Source organism: Penicillium expansum (genome assembly GCF_000769745.1).
Source record: "Penicillium expansum strain MD-8 chromosome Unknown contig368, whole genome shotgun sequence".
NCBI classification, from domain to species: Eukaryota; Fungi; Ascomycota; class Eurotiomycetes; order Eurotiales; family Aspergillaceae; genus Penicillium; species Penicillium expansum.
The window spans coordinates 95,071-116,967 of NW_015971532.1; the positions used below are offsets into that span (position 1 = coordinate 95,071).

General features: G+C 50.4%; 7 protein-coding genes across 7 annotated transcripts; 3 read left to right on the top strand and 4 right to left on the bottom strand.

Moving 5' to 3' along the window:
* Positions 1 to 406: 406 nt before the first annotated feature.
* PEX2_106340 (uncharacterized protein) lies at positions 407 to 2,119 on the bottom strand (the record flags this gene model as incomplete). The annotated part of the gene is made up of 1 exon (XM_016747902.1): positions 407 to 2,119. One exon carries the CDS (start codon positions 2,117 to 2,119, stop codon positions 407 to 409), a length of 1,713 nt encoding a protein of 570 aa, XP_016593021.1.
* A 678-nt stretch (positions 2,120 to 2,797) lies between these two features.
* On the bottom strand, positions 2,798 to 5,971 carry PEX2_106350 (putative polarized growth protein (Boi2); the record flags this gene model as incomplete). The annotated part of the gene is made up of 3 exons (XM_016747903.1): positions 2,798 to 5,521; positions 5,594 to 5,829; positions 5,914 to 5,971. The coding sequence occupies 3 exons, from the start codon at positions 5,969 to 5,971 to the stop codon at positions 2,798 to 2,800; spliced, it is 3,018 nt and encodes a 1,005-aa protein (XP_016593022.1).
* A 1,055-nt stretch (positions 5,972 to 7,026) lies between these two features.
* On the top strand, positions 7,027 to 10,266 carry PEX2_106360 (MIZ zinc finger domain protein; the record flags this gene model as incomplete). The annotated part of the gene is made up of 1 exon (XM_016747904.1): positions 7,027 to 10,266. One exon carries the CDS (start codon positions 7,027 to 7,029, stop codon positions 10,264 to 10,266), a length of 3,240 nt encoding a protein of 1,079 aa, XP_016593023.1.
* A 469-nt stretch (positions 10,267 to 10,735) lies between these two features.
* PEX2_106370 (DUF5102 domain-containing protein) lies at positions 10,736 to 12,428 on the bottom strand (the record flags this gene model as incomplete). The annotated part of the gene is made up of 2 exons (XM_016747905.1): positions 10,736 to 12,282; positions 12,338 to 12,428. 2 exons carry the CDS (start codon positions 12,426 to 12,428, stop codon positions 10,736 to 10,738), a joined length of 1,638 nt encoding a protein of 545 aa, XP_016593024.1.
* Positions 12,429 to 12,886: 458 nt separating this feature from the next.
* On the top strand, positions 12,887 to 14,971 carry PEX2_106380 (putative nucleoporin Nsp1; the record flags this gene model as incomplete). Its single annotated transcript, XM_016747906.1, has 3 exons — positions 12,887 to 14,517; positions 14,574 to 14,697; positions 14,762 to 14,971. The coding sequence occupies 3 exons, from the start codon at positions 12,887 to 12,889 to the stop codon at positions 14,969 to 14,971; spliced, it is 1,965 nt and encodes a 654-aa protein (XP_016593025.1).
* A 2,226-nt stretch (positions 14,972 to 17,197) lies between these two features.
* On the bottom strand, positions 17,198 to 17,753 carry PEX2_106390 (uncharacterized protein; the record flags this gene model as incomplete). The annotated part of the gene is made up of 4 exons (XM_016747907.1): positions 17,198 to 17,216; positions 17,301 to 17,366; positions 17,426 to 17,491; positions 17,620 to 17,753. 4 exons carry the CDS (start codon positions 17,751 to 17,753, stop codon positions 17,198 to 17,200), a joined length of 285 nt encoding a protein of 94 aa, XP_016593026.1.
* A 1,437-nt stretch (positions 17,754 to 19,190) lies between these two features.
* artA (14-3-3 adaptor artA) lies at positions 19,191 to 20,158 on the top strand (the record flags this gene model as incomplete). Its single annotated transcript, XM_016747908.1, has 4 exons — positions 19,191 to 19,251; positions 19,311 to 19,859; positions 19,918 to 19,988; positions 20,051 to 20,158. The coding sequence occupies 4 exons, from the start codon at positions 19,191 to 19,193 to the stop codon at positions 20,156 to 20,158; spliced, it is 789 nt and encodes a 262-aa protein (XP_016593027.1).
* Between the last annotated feature and the right edge of the window lie 1,739 nt (positions 20,159 to 21,897).

Consider the following 21,897-nt stretch of genomic DNA (forward strand, 5'->3'; position numbering starts at 1 on the left):
TGTTTCTCCCTCCCTTTACTGGCGGCTCTCGGAAGTATTACTTTAAAATCACATCCTTTTGCAATGCCTTGCCCGTTACCTCGAGGGCTGGCCTAAAGGTTTTAGGCTGTATGGGAGGGGACTTGGTCCTGGTTGTTTGTTCTTTGGCCGATATATGAACTCTGATATGACCACCAATGGCTCTACGTAGGCCCTTCGTAGACTCTTTGTAAACGTATTTACTTCCTGCACAACTCTACAACAAGGCACAACTTCTACAAAGGTCACGTCATAAAGTTTTATATATACAACCAGTTAGTTGAGGGTCCATTATAAAAATATATATTCCGCGATGTATGTATCCAAATGCAAACCGCTCAGTTTATCCAATGCTATTAATACAATAAGAAACAAATTTACAACCCAATTATTTCTTCCGTCCATTCTGCGTCTTATGTTCTGGCTGGACTTTCCGAACAGCCGTCTTCGCCTGAGCATCGCCAGATAAGAACCAAAGCAGAGCCACACCTAGCGTCACTAATACGAGGATATGAACCGCCCACCAGATATGCTGCACACCAGCTGGACACATAGTGATCTCATAGCTCCACTCTCCAGCGACCTCATCAAACCACGCTGAAAGGAGACCGGCATTACCACCAAACTCTCCCATCATTGAGCGGAGGGTCACCTCCCGGATAGAAGGGTCATCGGTGTGCTGGCTCTCGTCGAAGCGCTTCACATCCCACTTCCAAGCTCGAGACTCGCCGTCGTCGTTGGTTGTTTCAGTGCGGTTGACGAAATGAATAGCATCACAGCCCGGGTGGTCATGCCCTGTAAGAATGAGCCCATTCCGGCCCTGCCCACCAGCAAGCGCATTCTTGTCGCCGCTCAGCCCAAATATGCCTTGCAGGACCCCATTCGCACTTAGTGAATCGCTGAGATGGTTCTGCTCCTTGAGACCACCGTCAAGCCACCGGGGCACACCGTCGGGACCATCCTGGTCGTCAGAATCGCGGAATGAGAAATATGGTCCGTCCGTGCACACACCATCTTCCTTATGCAGGGGTAGATGTGTTAGAAGTAAAGTAAAAGCCGACCGATCCTCGACCGGCGAGAGTCGATCGGCGATTAGATCGTTCAGATAAGAATACGTATGGCTCTGGACCTCCGCAGAAAGCGCGGGGGTATCGAACATGAGGGAATTGAGATTAATCAGGTGCAGAGTAGGGGTAACAACCTGGTCTCCGGCAGAAGCAGACGAGATAGGCGGGTGTTCGAACCGCACATCCCAATTCGCACGGCCAAAGACACGCTCAAAACGTTCCATCCGCGCCTCGCTGATATCCCCCGCATATCCAATATCATGGTTCCCCGCGACATTGATCACGCGCCTGGCCCAGGCCCGATCCGCGCCCAGGGGTTCCAATGGCGGCGCATTGCTGCCTTCGCCCTGGCTCCAACCCGCAGCACCAGTCCTGGTGATGTTGTCGTCGACCCGCTCTCCGCCGCGGAATACGCGGTTCCAGTACCGGTGTCCGCGCCAAGCGAATTCGTCGTCGGAGATCCACTGGCTCCCCACCAAGTCGCCCAGCACCGTTGTGTGTGTCGGCCGGGTCCACCAAAAGAGGGTGCGGTAGATGTGCGCGAGGTAGTAATCGTTGCCAAAGAGGTCGATACGTTTCAGACCTGATCTGAAGGCGCGTGGGATGTCTTCGGTTGCGAGGGTTCGAAGACCGGTTGTGATGTTTGAGAGGACATCCTCGTTCAGTAGAGGTGAAGTGGAGGCGTTGCCAATTGCTTCTTGGATGGCGCACCAGTGGGTCTGCATGCGGGGGTATAATTCATATTCGGGGAAAGGGAGCGAGGTGTCGCCTTCCAATTGGGGGTCTGCGAGGACCAGGAGTCTAAAGATGGCGGGTTGACTGTTTGAGTCTGAGGGTGAAACACCGAGGTGTTGGAAAAGCGTGTTGATCACTGAATTATGGTATAGCTGCTTCTCGCTTGCCTGCGAGACAGACTGTGGTAGAGGAAAGGCGCATCCGTTGAAGACTGGATAGAGATAGAGGTAAATAGTGGCGGTCACTGTAAGTGGAAGAAGGAGCGCAAAGGTGCGTGAGAGCAGCCAACGGAGGGACATGAGGGATCTAAAATGACAGAAGAAGGATAAATGTTATAAAGACCTATACAGCATATTGAAAAGAGTTGTCTTGAATGGTGGAAAGGAGAAGAAACACAAGTGCGGACATCGCTAATCGATAAAGATAGCGCGCACATATATACGAACGCTGGCTATAGAATTGAACTCCCCAAGATAAAATGAACAAATTATTGCCGAGTCATTACACACAATCGCATTAAGTATTGATGGTCCTACTGCCAGGAAATATTTAGAGTAAGCTGTTTGTACGGGAGTATAGGAGTGGGCTAAGAGTACAACATATAGGATGGGGCCATATACTGCCCGTAATAAGAGTTGACGGTGTATTGGGCGGTGAGAACTGTGAGAGTGATGATTATCTAAAATATTTATTATAGTATCTACATTTGCAGACGCAATTAGTATAGGGAAGAACGCTTAGCTCCAGTCAACTTCGTGTCCATAAGCAAGTTAATCACATACTCCCACATAAATCCCCCAGCGACCAACGTACCTACAATGACAAAATTGGCCCGAGTCAACAAAGGGAAGAAGTCTGAGCGAGGGGTATATCACATCAAACGCCAGCAAAAAGAAAGAAAACAAAAACGGCCAAAAGATATCCTTCGCATAATTCCAATAAGGTCACACACAAATAAATAGGGGCCCAATAAATATTCACTTAGAATCCGTCTTGGCTAGAGGATCCGGAAGCAAGGACGAGTGGCCACTGTCCAAGTCTCCAAGGGGGTTAGACAGAGGCCCTTCGAGGCCTTCATCTATGCTGTTAATGTCCAGACTGCCGTTTGTGTCCTCGAATGAGTTGGCATCAGACTGACTGAGGTTCAGACCCTCAATTTGGAGACCAGCCTCTTCCTCTTCCTCATCGATGGTCTGCTCGGTCTTGGTGCTGCCCGAAGCAGGCATCAGCTCCGGCGGCCGCTGGTTCATCAGCCGGGCTTGTTTCAGACTAATAGTCTTTTGCTTGTTGGTGGATTCCACTGCCTGTCCTAGATCACGCTCGATCGTCGCTTTCATCAACGCTGCCATCCACAGACGACCCTGCTGGACATTGTCGACTTGGAAGTAGTGGGTGGCCGGTTTTGTGAACTGCACGGTACGCGAGTTGCCTGTCTTTGGGGGCACGAGCTTGAAGAAGAATGGCCCACTACCGTCCTTGCTGGTCAGCGACTGAATAACCGAGGGAGTGGTGAGCTTTGTGCCGCCAGCGCCCTCCGCAGTGTTGTTGGCATTGGCTGGCAACGCGGTGGAACCGGTGATGGTTGCGTGTAGAGCGATGATCGGATCTTGATCCGCTCGCAGGACACGGTGCGCGGTAATGTCAATCAAGCCTCTTTCCTCGGTGTCGTCCTCGGAATAGTAATAGGACAGGCGACGACCGCGCAGGACAAACAGACGGGGTTTCCAGGTGGTCATCAAGTTGGAGGATCTCTTCTTCATCCATCCACTATAATCACAACCATCCATCTGCTCGTGCGGTGACTTCTTCTCAAGACCTCGAGTATAGGCACTGGTTTCTTTCTTAGACTTGACGGTCCGAGGACGGACTACGAATCCGTGCCCGTCAGTAGCAGCCTTACCAGACCCGTCTGTACTATGCCGTTCTGAGCTCTTGGATGTCGCCGATGGAGTTGTGGATCCCGTGCGAGCAGAGGTGGGATCAGACTCCCGCGGCGAGTCAGGCGGCACAGAGGTGTCAATCTTCTTTCCAACAACGTCGGATATGGCACGGAGGCCCATGGCTCGGCGGAACTTGGGCCCAGCATTCTTCAGTGGCTGGAATTGCAACGGTGAAGCGCGAGAAGAGGGGCTTTCCGAATCAACTTTGCCGCCAGCACGAGAGAAGTTGGCAAAGAACCCGCCACCGTTACTAGTCTTGCTCTCGGTGGTTGACGATTGAGAGTTCCCACTTCTATCCGTTGATACGCGGGTGCTCAAGCTCCGCAGCCGACTTTTCGGTGGTGTGCCATGATAGGCCTGGGCTGCGGGAGAGACATGCTTTGCTGCGTCACGGATCGAGTCCATACTGCCAATGCGAGATTGGCGCTTCGCCGGGGATATCACTTTATATGGATCTTCTGCATAGCTTGACTTTTGTGAGTGATTGTTTACGCCGACACCGGTAGACGACCCCCGTTTCTGTAGAACGCGGCGGCTTCGGCGCGAGTCAACCTCGGTTCCCGAGAAATAACCCCGATCTAGGTCCTCAATCTGATCCGGGGTGCTGGTATAAGAGTTGGCGTAAGAATCTGACTCAGCGGTTAGCGGTCCGTTCTGGAAGCCACCTGGACTAGTGCCCGCCGAGGTTCCTGGGCGAGCAGGCATGGATTGGGGACCAGAATTCAGAGTCCAGGACCGGTCGAATGAGGGTTTCTTCTGATGGTGACCGGCGAAAACAGAATCAGACATGCCGCGTTGGGTGGCGTCAATGGAAGAATGACGACGCGTCTGGTTGAGATCACGGAGCGATGCCGCAGAAATTCTCCTCGGTGAATCATGGCTGTACGGAGGGGTATGTGGTGTCATGGGCGAGCTATTGTTGCTAGCCAGTCGGGGGTGTTGCACCGGCGCAGAGGCTCGTGGGTAACCGGCGCCGGTCTTTTCTGACAAGGTTGGAATCCGAGGAAGGAGTGGACCGGTGTGTCCAGCGCGAGACAATGTACGTTCATCGGAGGGCCCTGAGAAGCTGGAGGAGATGGAGTCTCTCGGGGCTTGCTGCTGACTGAAGCCCTTGGTCTCTTCTTGGAATGCCTTGATTTTGTGCCAGGTCTTGAGGCGCTTGCCCATGACTCCAAAATCGAATTCCTTCATAAAAATAAAGTCTTGATCCATATCAAGGAGAACATCACCGGTGATCTCTTGTTCTTCAAAGATGTCGCAGTGTTTGGGATCAATGCCGAGCCCGCGCAAGCACCTTGAAGTCTGGTTTTGACTCCATTTTCGTACTTCCTGCTCGGTTGGCTGATTCTGCTCTTCGTCGTCGGTTTCATGTCCATTGATATAAGAAGCCCTGTGGCCAATATGGCTGCTGTATTCGCTGCCGGAATCATTGATCGTCCTGGGCTCTTGGGTCGACACGCTGTGACGCGGGGTGTTCATATCCGTAATGTGCTCGTCAATGACGCTCAACGTCTCATTCATGACCGGACTGTCTTCGCCGTTCATATGATTGTCCATGGAACCACGAAAAGCTTGCTGAATATCGGCCGCCAGGCTTGGGCGAGGCAACGGAGACGAGGCAGATCGATGCTGGGTGGGAGAACCGATTTGTGGTGACTGCATATCGGAGCTAACGTGGCGCGATGCTTGAGGGGTGCTCTGTCCGCTCCCGACTGATGCGAACGATGAATCTGCAGGCGTGGGTTCCAATTGTATTGGCGACTCTACAAATACCGGCGATTCAGCGAGTGTCTTTCTTGGGGGGCCCGCCTTGGTAAAGTCTTATCGCGCACAAATATTAGCAGGGGGAATAGTCGGGGGGGGGGGGGGGGGGGGGNNGGGGGGGGGGGGGTGGTGAGGGGATCCTGGGAGGGGGCCGCGCATACTTGCAGGGAAGAGACCAGTCTGTCCCGTCCTAAGGTTCTTGCCGTAGTACCAGGCATCTCCGAATCCTTCATCCAACTCGATCAATTCAATCTTGTCGCGGGGTAACATGATCAGTTCATCTTCTCCGCGCCCGCCAAATTCATCTAGTTTGGAGTGTTAGAAGGCCAGGCGCATCCTGAGAAGCGGGAGTCATAGCAAATCAAGGTGTCGCACAAGACGTCACTTACGAAGAACCTCTAGAATGTCGCCGGGACGAACACCCTGTGGTGGGCCCATGGTAACCATCTCTCAATATTCCGTGTTTCTAATCAAGAGGAAACGCAAGACATGGCACCCTTTGGGAAGTGCAAATTGCAAACTGCAATCGCGTATCGCGTATCGCGTATCCCTCTGGGGCAGAATATTGTGATTTCACAGAAGGTAAAAAGGGGAGAGAATGTGAGATAACTAAAGAGATGAAGATCCGAGAGATTAGAGAGGATTAGGTTAAACAACTCGCGGGGCTCGGGAGCACGAACCTCGAAGGATCCCGACCTCGGGAGGTAGCTTGGTATTTTTTGGGGGGAGAGGGGGGGGGGGAGCTTCTTTTGGTAGGAAGGGTATTATATCTGTGCAAACACGATATATATCATACCAGACCAAAGCAAAAAAGCAAAGGATGTTCAAGAATCTATGATAAATGAAATTGGGCAGAGACACACACACATCAAAAATGAAGATAAGTATATAACCAATACCAAAAATATACCAAAAATTGCAAAAATTGCAAAAAATGCAAAGGCAAAAGTGACGTGTGGAAATTGTCAGAAGTCTGGACTTGACGTTTCCGTGGTTGAGAAAGAAAGATGTTAGGTGGCACACCTTTTTCAAAGGTTATTCTGTTTATTACATATAATTACAATAATAATTACTAGCTTGAATGAACAATTCAAGTATTCCGTTTTCGTAAGTAACTAAGTATGTACATGCAAATGTGTGCACATGTGTGTGCACTGCTTATATGCAGATGAACCCGGTCATTCTTGCCCAAGTCTATGTACCCGATATAGATTGGATTTAGTGTACATACGTTGATTACTTTAAGATTTAGTTACATATGTAGATTTAGCATCGATGATAGGATAACTTGGTTATTATGGTAATTTAGCGTACCTATCTCAGAGTTTCTCTGCGCAGTACCTGCGTCTATTGTGCTTTCACTCTGCACGGTACCATTCCTATTATGGTATCTAAGCGCTAAAGTAGTCTAAGATTCTTTGTTCAAACATTATTGTAAGCGCGCTTTATTAAAAGACTTGACAAAATCATCCTGATGCTTCGGCTTTGACACTCACATCGTCATGGTATCACCTAAATCTCGATCGCACACTAGTGCTGATCATATTGAAGAGTCCAATACTACCGCCAGTCTGTTTTTAGGCGGCGTGCGGAGGAACTGGATGGGCCCGCAAACTAACCTCCCGGAGAACTCGGCTACGCGAAACACTCGTGTCGAGGTTGACCCTCCAATCCCCTCCAACTCCCTTCCCCGCGAGCTTGTCTTAATGTCCCCCGTCACGCCCGGTGAGACCCTTACCCAAACTCCCTCACGCGGTCCTGTTCATACGGCAAAAAAACCCGATGCGCGAGCGACAGCTCTTCCCTCACCTGTTCCCAGTACAAATTCTCACCCAAGTCCCGTGAACGCCGATGCGATCGTCTCAAATAGACCCTCCACTCTACCGCCAATTTCTACACAACTCACGGCGCAACGTGGCAATGATGAGCGCATGGCAGTCCGACAACCTCCTCCCAGTGGGCTCGCCACGTCACAAAGTGTGACCCAGTCCCCTCTAACGGGACCTAACTGGTCCACGAACTCGCCCTCGCTCACAGGCACACGCACAGATGCTAGCACACAAGAACACACAGTCTCGGAGTCACGTCCTAGCCCGCAGCAGAATGGGAGAGCTGGAGCTGCGACCATCCCCAGTGAGGCATGGGAACAATGGTCTGCTCAATTGGATGCCTTGGTAGACGATTTATCCGCAAAGGGAGCACTATCTCCTGTTCACCCGAGAGAGACAAATGTTATTCTGGCTCGGATCGACCTATTGCGCCAGGCCATTAGTCGTAAGGACACTTTCTATTTGGTGATGCATCAATTGTACTGCCGATATAGCATTGATCCAAGTACATTGAGTCAAATTAGAGCCCCTGAGATGGGCATGCAATCACTCATCCCTCTTCTGGAAGACAATAGAATGATGCATGGTTCCGCTACCATTGGTTTCGCCCATTTCCCGGCATCTCCACAGCAGTTGATGCAGACAACGTGGTATCTCCAGGTGCTGTCCAGTGTTCCGGAGTTTTTATCACGGTTTGGCAGTCAATGGCAGGGCATCTGGCTTCAGGCCCGTCATTCCCCGTTGGTGTCTCATCTTTGGCAAGCACTCGCTTGCCAATCTCCGATTTTGATGTCGGTGATGTTCATGTGTGTTGCACGGCGCCTTCACCACGAGAAATATGTCAAGCCTCTTGTGGAGTTGTTTTGGAAAGATTTAAAAGTTTTCCACCAGTGTAGGGACTATGACCTCCCCAGGACTACTCAGCAGGCCCATGACTTCAATTTTGCCCAACAGTATCTCGGCTTCCCACGTTTGCCTGAATATCAACCACAAACACCATCTTCCTCCCACCCCGCACCTCCCAGACCTCATAATCAAACCATGTCTCAAGCCGCTCCAGGAGTATCATCGCCATATCCTAGATCTGCGGTTGCTGGTATCAGTCAACCTGCCACAAATTCACCTGCTCTAAGCCCACTTGGTGCTCCTTTGCAGCATTGCCCCTCAAACTCACCCCAGGGGCAGGTTGTTGGTCCAGCTGCCGGGTCTCTTCAATTTGGCGTAAACTCACAAGTGCAGAATACCCCACAATATGTTTATTACAGCTCCATGCCACAAGGGCAGGGACAGGGACAAGGAGTGTGGTATCCGGTGCATCCACAAATGAATCCACAAATGCAAATGCACAGGCAGGTAGTGCTTGAACAGGTACCACCTTCTCGGGGGCACCAATCAATGCCAGGTTCAAATGGCCAACAAATGCAGCGTCGAACAATGATGCTTACGACTTCAGTAGCGCCTGCTAACCCCTCCACCACCTCCCTCCAATCGAGTGCTCTCACTTCTACACAGTCAGCGCAGTCATTCCACGCTCCTTCTCCCATATCCGCGACGCCAACTACAACAACCCATATGGCCCAGCACCAGATGCCCCCACAAAGGCCTAATAATCATCACAACCGACAACCTTCGAGGACATTGCAATCGTCCGGTTCGCCGATCGCACGTGCACCCCCTCAGGGACAGATTCCCCAGGGACAGCATTTCCAACCTTTATCCAACTCTGCCTTCCTCCCATTACCTGGCTACAGAGCACCCATGATGGTGAATCCAAATCCAACGCGTCTCGGCCTACATTTGGTTGATATTCGTGATCCCATGAAGAAGCTGGTAAAACTGGATCCAGATGGCAATGAAATTGAGACTGATCTGTTCACCTATCTCAATACCTTCATTGTACAGCCCACAGTCGTTGACATTGATCAGCCGATCTACACGTGGAATTTCTCTTTCACGCATGATGAGCGCCAAAAGTTCCCACACATAGTTCGCGGGAAAGAGAGTCAATATTCGGTTTGGACCTTTAGGCCTGGTTGCCGGACTATTCGCCTGCGATGCATTCGCCTTCCTGGCAGTCCAAATACTGTGACAGAGAAAACCTGGTCTACCACGAGCACTTTCTGGCCCAGTGTCTTTTACATTACTGTGAACGGCAAAGAGCTCTATGTGCGCCGGAAGGTCCACAACGGAAAAGACCTGCCTTTGGACATCACCGAGTACCTTAAAGAAGGCGAAAACTGTATACGGCTCGATCTGATCTTAGGACAGGATGAGTGCAAGACCTCCAAATTCGTCTTTGGAGTGGAGGTCATGGAGGTCGCCGAGTTCGACCAGGTACTCACTTTGATCAAGTCCGTCTCAGCTGCCGATTCTCGTGCAGCTATCAAAAAGCGTCTTTCTCCTATCACCGACGACGATGACCTGGCAGTTGTCACCGACAACCTCACAATCGACCTAGTGGACCCCTTCATGGCACGCATTTTCGATGTCCCCGTTCGCTCGCGCCACTGCAGCCACCATGAATGCTTCGACCGTGACACTTTCATAAGAACCAGGAGATCCGTATCCGGCCAGACACCGATGGTCGACAACTGGCGCTGCCCGATTTGTAAGGGCGATGCCCGTCCGCAGTCCCTGGTCGTCGATCACTTCCTTGCTGATGTCCACGCCGAGCTTGCCCGTACAAACCGACTTGACGGGATCAGAGCAATTCAAATCAAAGTTGATGAAACCTGGACCCCCAAGTACGACACCGATGAGGCCTCGCCCACCGCAGACAAAGTCTTCTCTCCGAAGCGCAAGGCCGAAGACTCTTTGGGCCCCGTTGCCATGCGCCCCAGGAACAACGTGTCTAGTGGTAGTCACAGTTCCCCTGTTCGCACCCAAGAACATACCGTCATTGAACTGGACTGATGCGTTCATCGGGGTTTCCAACAAAAGTTCTTCCCTTCTTCTTCCCTAATGACCCTAGCCATCCAATGTCTTTCGTTTATCTTTGCATGCATTTGAAAAGAAAGATACCCCTTATTGCGTGCTCTTCAAATGCATTTCTTCCATGTTCTCTCATGATCTGTCATTACCGGCGTTGGGGAGACTGGGTCTTAACGGCTGCGCCCGGCTTTTTTTTCATTCATCTCAATGTGTTACGAATAAAATGAAAACATACTTAAAAGAAATAAAAAAAAATTGAACCCAAGGCTTCATGCTGAAACTCAAAAGCTCAGTTTCATCTACCATCTTGCCTTGACTCTCCACTCCAGTAAGAACAAGCTTACATGTATATTCCAGATAAATCAGTTTCTCTGGTATCGACATTAGATTATACAAAATATATTATATTGGGCATTTAGATAGTACACCAAGTGCCCGGAGTAAGGAAAGGCTACTTTCTGACTCTCCTAACATGACTAACGAGGTTCTCAATGACACCCTCGAAAGCCTCTTTTTCGCCAACCAAGCCATCCCGCCGCTTCAGCCAGTATTCCAATACCGAACTGGCTCGCTGGGCAACCTGGTTTAATTCCTGGACATGCAGCTTCAACTCTGAATCCGTGAGACCATTCAGGGCAGCATCGGTAGTATCGCACAGCCGGCGGACCGCCGAGAGATCTATTTCCGGTGCCGGTGGTGCGCCGCGGCGGGGAGTAGCCTTCTGACGGGAGGGGGCTTGCCCCTTTTCAAAGTTGTTGTCGTTGCCTTCTTCTTTGCGGACTTGACTGGCGGATCGAGCGCCGGGGCTCTTTGCGCCGGTGCCTTCAAGATCAATAGAAGGTAGGACGAGCTTTTTCTGTTTGGAGGCTGGGAGGATCTCATCCAGATCAACGGGCACACCCAGGGATACTAGGAATAGTCGACGGATGCGGGATTTCACCCAGTTTTGGGGCTGGAGAGGTGGTGGTGCCACGAGCTGGGACCATAGTGAGAGAGATCGCTCAGTGCTGAAGATTGCTGCGGAGTCTGGGATTGGCTCAACGGGAGGGAGGGCGCTTGTGTCTTGGGATTCGGGGAAGAGGATGTCGAGGGTGTCTTGGAGGGAATCGAGGAGTTCGGAGGTGGATTTGAATGTGTCGAAGTCAATAAGAGGTGGAGGTGCGTGAGATTGCTGAGGTGCCGCAGTTTCGCCTGTGGGAGCTTCCTCTGTGCTCGGCTCTTGGAAGCCGTCGTCGAAATCTCCAAAATCATCATCTCCCATGTCGTCCTGCTCTTCTACAAATTCATCAAAATCATCTCCCGCTTCTTGCTTTTCATATCCGTGGTCGTCGTTCATGTCATCCTCCAATGAGAGGTCTTTAGTTTCTAGGTCTGTATCATGTATTGAGACATCCGGGACGGTTTCTACCGTGTCGGGGGATGTGTCACTTGTTGAGCTTGTATGAGCTTGTGGGTGTGGCGGCAGGTCTTCTTCAGCAGGTATTGTATCCACACGCTCAAGCCGTGTCTCGGGAATTTCTGTTGTTGAAGTCCCACCAACCTCAGGGGGTGTTGGGTCGAATGTTAGCGGTGTTGGGCTCGCCTCGGAATCTGAAACCTTGGTCACCACGTCGGGCACAGCATCGGCGAGACGCTTTTCATGTGCCAATGTTCCAGGGACTTCGCCATGGCTAGGTTCATCTGGATCCACCTTCTCAACCACTGTGTGCGGAATCGGTGAGCCTTCAGGACTTAGGCTTTGATCCTCTAACCCCGCAGACGAATGCGTCTGGCTGTGTGAGCCTTCCGGAATAACCTCGATCTCATCGGGAACTGCATCCTGTTCTCTCTTTTCAAATGCTGCTGTGCCAGGAATCTCGCCATGTTGGGTGCTGCTGTCAACCCTCTCAACTCGTGTTCGCGGGACAGGGGAAGTGCGACCGGATTGTGGGAGTGACCGGAGTTGGGGATTGCCTTCACTGGCGTCTGAGAAGTGTTCATCGTCGCTTTCAGAAGCTGCTAGAAAAGGTGTCAGTTTCAAACAAATATATAAGTATATCCAAGGGTTATGTACTATGGTCACCAGCTCCTGGATCTTGCATTTCCGTAGTCCTGCTGGGGGGCTCTAGATGTGAACTAGACAAATCGGACGGCCCCTCCGACATGATTGCAGCTTGAATTCAGAGTGTTAACATGCGAGAAGGGGCACATAGAAATGAATAATTCAAAATGCAAGATGGGGCCGTGTGTAGTGTGCAGTGACGACTTGTTTCCCTGCGATCGATGTGAGTCCAGAACACGTCTGCCTTAGGCACCAATTATCAACAAGTTGGCCTGTTTATTCAGGCATAAATGATGCCTTGTATTCAAGGCGTAAATCTTTCAGCGCGTGCTTGCCAAACTCCTTCCAATTATTATTGTCAATTGTCTCGACTTTCTTGTCCTGCTTCTCATTCCACCCTTAGGCTCTGTGTCTCAATCCATTTGACCAAGAGCTCCATTTTCTCATTGTTGGATCTTTTGATCCATTCTGCAGGCCCACCTCCCCTGCTCCGTGTATTGCTGGCGCTTTCTCTCCGTCCAGCTTTTTCCCTCTTAACCCTCAAGCTCGATCACCAACACCATGGCGTTTTCTTTCGGCGCCCCAGCCTCTACAGGCGCCTCCAGTGGAAGTCTTTTCGGCACAGCGGGCAATGCTTTCGGTGCCAACAAGGATAACAATGCGTCTAGTGGTGGCCTCTTCGGTAATGTCGGAGCTTCATCTACTGGCAACAGCGCATCGCCGTCTTTGTTTGGAGGAAATGCTGCAAGTGGCCAAAGCACACCAACTTTCGGCAATGCAGGCGCTTCCAATGCGACCAACGGCGGTTCCTCAGCCTTCAGCTTCGGTGGCAAGGCTCCATCCGGAACTAGCACGCAGCCCAACTCACTCTTCGGCGCAGCTGCCGGCAGCCAGACTCCCAATAAGTCTACGGAATCGACCCCACCTGCCAGCAATGCGCTGTTCGGTGGCGCAGGTACAAAGAGCATGTTCGGTAACGCAGCCCCAACAGCTACCCCTGCTCCCACGGGAGGCAGTTTGTTCGGCAACAACTCCACTACCCCTGCTGGTCCCCCGCCTGCATCCAACCCACCCAGCAGCTTATTCGGGGCTGCGAAACCCGGAGTCTCGACTACCCCCACCGCCGCGCCGTCATCTACCACACCTGCTACCTCACAGACGCAGCCATCTAACAATATGTTTGGAGGAGGGGCAACCAAGCCGTTATTTGGAGGTGGTGCAACCGCTGCTGCGCCCAGCGGCGGCCTATTCGGTGCAAACAAGCCGGCCGAGTCAACTGCTCCCAAGACTGCTGCAGAGACCACGTCACTCTTCGGCGCAGCTGCACCCGGGGCTGGTGCGCAAAGCTCGCAGACACCGTCTTTGTTCAACAATAAGGCTGCTCCCGGCGGCGACTCCGCTTCGAAGTCTGCATTCCCGGCCCTCGGCGCTCCTGCCTCCACCGCAAACACAACTCTCTCACTAGGAGCCCCCGCCACGTCGAGTGCTACCCCTCAAAAGTCTCTTTTCCCTTCCACCGGAAGTGCCACATCCACAGCTGCTCCCTCTACTACTCCGGTCACGGCTCCTCTTGGAGGAGGCCTGTTTGGGGCCTCAGCTCCCTCCACTACTCCAGGTACTGCGGCCACTGCCGCGCCTGCTACTACTACACCTGCTGCCGCACCCACAGGCGGCTTGTTCGGCCAAGCTGCTACTACCACTTCAACTCAGCCAGCAACCTCCGCCAGTTCAGCGCCCCTTGCTGGTCTTGGTAGTCAAACCACCGCTGCTTCGACTACAACCGCTGCCGGCGCTGCTCCAGCTGGTCCCTCCGCCCTTGGACAGTCTACCGCGGGACCCGCTCCTCCAGCCCAGTCACGTCTGAAGAACAAAACCATGGATGAAATCATCACCCGATGGGCCACAGATCTCGGCAAATATCAAAAGGACTTCCGTGAGCAGGCGGAGAAGGTTTCCGAGTGGGACCGTTTGTTGGTGGATAATGGTACCAAAGTTCAGAAACTGTACGGCAGCACTGTTGATGCGGATCGAGCTACCCAGGAGGTTGAGCGCCAATTGTCAGCGGTTGAAGGTCAACAGGATGAGCTCAGTTCATGGTTGGATCGATACGAGCGTGAAGTCGATGAGATGGTTACCAAGCAAGTGGGCCCTGGAGAATCCCTTCAAGGACCTGACCAGGAGCGTGAGACAACGTAAGTGCAATCACCACAACATCTGATATTTATGGTTTTACTAATATGACCATTAGTTACAAACTGGCCGAGAAGCTCTCGGAACGCTTGGACGAAATGGGCAAGGATCTTACCAGCATGATTGAAGAGGTCAACGGTGCTTCATCCACATTGACCAAGACCAACAAGGCGGATGAGCCGGTATGTCACGAACCAGTACTGATCCCCTTTATGTGGAGAATACTCTGCTCACACATCTCTATAGATCTCGCAGATTGTCCGCATTCTCAACGCACACTTGTCACAGCTGCAGGTGATCGATCAAGGCACCTCGGACTTGCAGTCCAAGGTTGCCGCTGCCCAGAAAGCAGGCCAATCGATCTCTGCCCGTCTCGGATACGGCTATCCTAACAATGGTATGGGCAACAACAACACCGCTGATGATTTCTACCGTTCGTTCATGCAAGGGCGGTAAAGGGGTAGATGACTTTTTCTAATGATTTGAACTCGGAGTTATCGGCTACTTGGCACCTCGATGTGCTTTGGGGGAATGTTCTGTTGTAGTCAGGGAATGCTAATAGTCGGTCACAATAAAATGCTTGCATGCGATTTGTGATTAACAACTTTGAAACTTTGTAGAATTCAATGCAATAGGGTTGACAGATTCTTCTCAGATACTCATTGTATTATTATATCCTTCTGGTCATTCCATGGACATTGTTGATTTTGATGCTCGGCTGAGCCTCCAGAAGATCCACCACTTTTCTCTGTCGTTCTTCTTCGACTTCTTGTTTTCCTTCTAACTTCGCTACTCTTCTTGCTAAATATGCAGGCATTTGATCCTTGGCGAGATGGACCGGTAATTGACCCTGATGATTCTCGATCAGCCGGTCAGCGCCTGCCTCAAGCAGCAACCTAACAAATTCCACATCTTTCATCTGCGCTGCAAGGTGCAATGGTGTGTTGCCTTTCCCTTCCCTTGGTTGTACATCAACGCCTTTCTGCAATAAAAGCCGCGCGGACTCCAGACAGCTGCGACTCGCTAACTCGTGCAGCGGCGTCACTCCCAGCCTAGTTCTAGGTTCCAGGTCGGCACCATATTGTATGAATCTCTTGAAAAGCCGTACATCGATTCTCGACGTCACATAATGCAATGGCGTGATGTTGGAATTATTTCCCTGTCCTGGATTGGCACCTCGTTCTAGCAAGAGAGCAGTCACAGAGGCCGGCCCCAGGTCCCTGCTTACACTGAGCTCCCAAAGTAACCCCCGCAGCAATGGTGTGCTCCCATTCGATGATCTTGCTTCTATATCTGCACCCTGGTCCAGCAAGTACGCTGCTGTTTCTACCAGGCCAAACCAGCATGCTAGATGCAGTGGCGTCTCACCATTCTGGTCTTTCACCTTGGGATCGGCTCCTTTCTCCAAGAACAATTTGGTGACCTTGAGATCGTTCGATGATGCCAGATGCAGGAGCGACCTTCCATATAGACTACTCCGCACATCCAAATCGGCACCGCTTTCTATTAGACATCGGGCCACTTCCACGGAGCCAGACTCACATGCTACCTGCAATGGGGTATCTCTCGCATCATTCTTAGATTCCAGGTTGGCACCTTTTTCAATAAGAACTCTCGCCACCGCCTCGCGGCTTTTGTGACATGTTTCAGCCGCAAGATGCAATAGACTGCCTTTGTAGCCTGTTAAGTTCACATCAACGCCGTTATCAAGCAAAATTCTAGTGACGGCTGCTCTGTTGCGGAGCACAGCTGATGTGATTGGGTCTTTAGTCCCACTGCCGCCTTTGGCGTGCGGATTGGCTCCATGTGCCAGCAGCAATGCAACCATATCTGCATGACCACATTGAGCAGAGTGTATCAATGGTGTTCTTTTGGTTTTTCTGTGCCTCGATTCGATATCCGCTCCTTGTCGGAGTGATTCTTTGGCTGTTCTTAGTTCTCCCTGGATTGCTGCCCAATGGAGTGCGCTCCCTTGGTGCTGCCGGACGTTGTAGGCATAGAGAAAGGGGTTCAGAAGGAAATAGCAGCGGCGACTGGTTCTTGCAAATGCATTTATGTCCTTTTGGGAGTCCTGGGTCTCTGCTATGGCCAGCAGAAGCTCATTTGGTAGGAAAAGGAGAGGCATGGCGGGGTGTTTGTGGGAGGTTTAGTCGAGGCAAGATGGAAGGAGCCTCAGTGTAGCTAGCCCTGGAGAAGGTCCCGCTTTGTTTTATGTGGAGACGGCTGGCAACATCCAACTTAGTAAATTCTTGGACAATGTTTATACACCTAGTCGGCTATGAACGTTCAATACAAGACAATTCTCTCGGGTTAGTATAGGTCTTCCTGAAGACAACAAACATTGTCCACAAAAAATAATAATGAGAGAGCCTCTTACGCTTGTCCAGAGACCACGAATATACGCAGGTAGTATATTAATGCTACAAATAAACACTAGCTGATGGTGCCGAGCCTTCTCAATGATATTTCTAAGAGAGCTATCAAGCACCATGCACACAAGAGAGGATAAACTCCATATGCTATGATAGAGCGGTGTCTTGTTTAGGAACAGGCGCTGAAAAGGGCACGATCTCAAGGCAGCAGGCAAGCACAATAGCTCGTTGGAGCGGAGATGGTATTATACACAGCAATTGGAGGGGCTCTTCATATTAAACATAAGATAAAATGGGCGCATGGAGTTCATTAGCGGCTCAAGCCATCACTAAAGAGAAGTCAGTCAGTCATGCCATTTACATTCAACAGAAAAGGGAAATAAACAGAAGAGTATTTCCAGACTTGCACTTACATGTGGGTCTCCAGCTCATCCAAGTGCTTGCGCTGCTCGGCAATCTTCTTCTTTAGCTGAGCAAGCCTGTCAAACCAATTAGCTCCCCGCTGCAGCCGCATTGTTCTCGGCTCGGCAAAACTTACTTCTCGAGTTCCTTCTCACGGATGTAAAGGCTCTCTTGGGCAGCCTCACGCTTAGTGAATGCGTCACTGGTAGATGGACATGTGTTAGCAATCATATGATGTCATCGACCTGCGGCAAGGCAGACATGAGGCGGATTGTGCGTTGTAATTGAACTCGAATGGTAAGTTTCGCAGTCAACATGCATCTCACTTACCCAGAAGAGGCACCACCCCCAGAGCGGGGAGCACCGGTGTCACCTTCACCCATACGAGGGACAGCTACCGAGAAGGAGCGGGTGAAGACTGCCCGGTTGGCAGTAGCGGCAGGACGGACAAATTGACGAAGCATGTTGATGATTTTGATGGTAGAAGGGTTAAAATGAGGATTGTGAAATGGATTCAGGGCGAAGTTGACAAAGTACGAGGAGAACTAAGCAAGGCAAGCTTATAGCAAATGACGTTACGTGCCAAGAAACATCATGTGATGGTATTCGGGAGTAACAAGCTTATGTCAGAGAGTCTAGGTCATGTGAACAAAAATTTCTGATAAGTCGCGGCCTTCTCATTCGACTTTCCACTTGGGCTTTTTTGTATACGAGTACTTCAACTACTTGGATCACAGGGATCACAGGGATGGTCACATCATTAATTTACTGCAGGTGACTTTTTTTTTTCTGTCTCTCTCTTTTTTGTCTTATTTTACGATACGGATAGTCTGATGGTAGGGCCTCTATGCCGTATATCACTTCGTTCTAGACTGTTTCGAATCCATCCTGTCTGCCTTGGTTTTGTGATCTCAAATGAGGCGCAAGTAAGGAACTCCCCGGGCGATTGGCGGATGTGGAATGGGGGATGACGCTGTAGGAGGCCCACCGAACCACACAGAAGCGATGAGAGAAGATTTGTGTATAGTATATGGGTAGAAAGTAATATATTCTTGCACACTTTGGGTGTATAAAATTAAATAATTTAGAGGGAAAAAAAAGAACTAGTTCAAGTGACCTCAAGTACCCTTTTTTTTATATTTCACAAAAAAACACAAAGCCCAAAGAAGTGGGTTGTTCAGGTAAATCCCAACACCGCCTTCTGCCCCCCTCCTTTCCTCCTACCTCCTCTCTTTCAACTCCCTACTCTTTCACTTCCATCTTCCATCCATCTCGCTATTCCTTATTCACCTTCTTTTCCTCTTTCATAAACCAGGTCAGTGTCTTCCTGTTCTTGTCCCAGTTGAATTTGCCATCTCCTCGCCCTATTTCTATGCCCATCCCCCCCGTCTTCACCGCAAAACCCACACATATCAACAGTCATGGTGGAAAGAGACCATCTAAAAACTACAATTCCCCCCCTTCAAATTAAAACATGGAATCGCGCCATAGTTTACGGTGGAAACCATATGTTCTCGTCTCCTTGTTTACTCGTTGAACCATTGCCGCGACCGCTTTCCTGCGATAACCCCCCGACGACACACGGGATGACCAAGGGCCCAGTAACCGCCACGATCGTCATATGATCGGCCAAATCTTTGGGATATTTAGTTTTTGATCCCAATATTTCGATTCAAAGATGTTCGGTGTGATACTCATGGAAACTCAACTGGGCCCTTTCCCGTATATTTGAAGGGGGGGTCGAGGGCCGATATCTACCCCTCGTCATCGCCTACTTGCATTGTCCCGATGGCGTGATTTTCAGCCCTCACCTCCAACATTATCAAACCGAGAATGAAAATCCGTGTGAGGAAGAAAACAAAGGCTAACATAGTTCTGACTGTAGAAAACACACATTCACCATGGGTCACGAAGACGCTGTTTACCTCGCCAAGCTCGCTGAGCAGGCCGAGCGCTATGAAGGTTGGTTTCTCTTCAATTTAGGTCGTTTAGTTGCACTGATCTCTGACAATTTGACGCAGAGATGGTCGAGAACATGAAGGTCGTTGCCTCGGCCGACGTTGAGCTCACTGTTGAGGAGCGCAATCTCCTGTCTGTCGCCTATAAGAACGTCATTGGTGCCCGCCGTGCCTCGTGGAGAATTGTCACCTCTATTGAGCAGAAGGAGGAGTCCAAGGGCAATGAGTCCCAGGTCACTCTCATCAAGGAGTACCGCCAAAAGATCGAGGCCGAGCTTGCCAAGATCTGCGACGATATCCTCGAGGTTCTGGACGAGCACCTCATCAAGTCCGCCCAGAGCGGCGAGTCCAAGGTCTTCTACCACAAGATGAAGGGTGACTACCACCGCTACCTTGCCGAGTTCGCCATTGGCGACCGCCGCAAGGGTGCTGCCGACTACTCCCTGGAGGCCTACAAGGCTGCCACCGAGATCGCCTCCACTGACCTTGCCCCTACTCACCCCATTCGTCTCGGACTTGCCCTCAACTTCTCAGTGTTCTACTACGAAATCCTGAACTCCCCCGACCAGGCTTGCCACCTCGCCAAGCTTGCCTTTGATGATGCCATTGCTGGTATGTTAAAATGCAGATCTTGCCACGTGCATTGACCAAAGCTAATACTTGTCTGCAGAGCTCGACACCCTGAGCGAGGAGAGCTACAAGGACTCTACCCTCATCATGCAGCTCCTCCGTGACAACCTTGTAAGTGTTCAAACCAGCCGATGATTCAATTTGTACATACGCTGACCTGAATTTCCCACTAGACCCTCTGGACCTCGTCCGAGGCCGAGCCCACTTCCGAGAGCGCTGCCCCTGCTGAGAAGAAGGAGGAGGCCCCGGCCGCTGAGGCCGAGAAGCCTGCCGCCGAGTAAATGATTAACACCTAAAAAGACCTTGTTGATGGACACGCGTCCTCAGGACGGATGGAACAACCGAGAGAAAGAGAGCGCGCGACGGGTCTCCTAGCGCAAGGACATAGATTGGACACGAAGGAGGAAGGACGATGAGATGCATGGGCCCGATTGCCGATTTCTAGTATCACACAGACTCGCAAGGGTCGGTGTGAGAAATATTGTGACCTTTGGGTGTCGATGCTCTCTGCCATTTTTGCCTGGAATCTTCTCTGCTTGTCTACTTGCCTTTTGAATTGGCTCGGCGCTTGTTCTCTGCCCTGGGGGATATTCCTACTGTCTCCTCTTTTCGTTTTTTTCATTCTCCTTGTTATTTTGTCTACTTTGCCTCTTAACTACCCAAAGAGTCCCCTTGCGCGCACTCTCCCAGCCCAACACACATACACACAGAATTTCTTCAAATCAGTTCCTTATCAGGACTTCAACAAGGGTATCTCTGCTGATCCCTAACCTGGCTTTTCACTTTTCCTATTGATCACTCCCCGTATATGTGCCATGTGGCGTTTTGGTTCTCACTAGATGTGGTCTCGAAGATAATCCCTCGTACACTGTTCCGGTAATTCTTTGCGAATTGTAGCTGAAGCATAGATGACTGTGTATGAGTCTACGTCCATCGTCTGTGATGCTGCAGAGTAGATAGCACGCTATCTTATTCGAGTAAGCGAGGCCGTGCAGATGAAAGCAGCTACCATAATAAGCTCGTCATGACTCACTTATTCACGATATCTTCATCCCCTACATACCCATTAGTAGCACGGCCACTGTCAGGGAAACCGATTGGTGGGCATGAGTTCATTCAATCATTTACTGTAAACAACCTAAAATGGATACAAACTTTATTTACTTAGGCTAAATTTCACAGTGGTCTGAAATAGAGAGACCATACCCAATTAGAATACAAGTGAAAGTATATACCACAATCAAACATTCAATGCGTACAGCAAGGTCTTTATAGGATATAAACATTCTTATAGAACCAACAGGATAGGTAATTCACAAAGATATACCAGATACCAGATACCAGATACCAGATCCTCAATACAAACTAGTATTGTTTCAGAGAGAATCGGTACTATATATTCGACTAGGGTGTGCAGACATGTGCATACGCCCGCGTACTGCAGACGAAGCCGCAATGATATCAGTGGCTTTGTTAGTTGGGCACTATCGAGCTTATGTGCGCCTGCCGGTGTCATATCGCGATTGATCGTCGGTTTCTTCACTGGGTACATGTATGCATGCCATAGTTAGTTACTCTCTGTTCATTTGTCCCTTGTAAGGTCCCAGTAGTTAATTATATGGGGTTTCGTCGAGCATCGCTCTTGATTGTGTTAAAACTACCTGGCCTCTGATATTGCGATATTTGATGTTTTTATGCGTCTTATACAGATCTACAAAAGACAGTCTCAATTGAAATAGTTTCCATTGCTATGGTCGAAACCACAATGCTACCAGCCACGCGGGGCCCGATAAAAAGGGGTATGAGGACAATAAAGGGAAAATGGAGGACTTGAGACATGCACGCTCCTGGGTATTTCAAGTGCAAGAAGCAAGAAGCAGAAATAGAGCCACAATGATAACAACGATAAAAAAAGCGGCATCTTTGTCTCCCCATGGGGTGACACAAGTCAGTCCAGTGGAGACAGTAGAAGAAAATAGAGGAACAAAAAAGTCGAAATGCAGATGTACAGAGAGCCCCC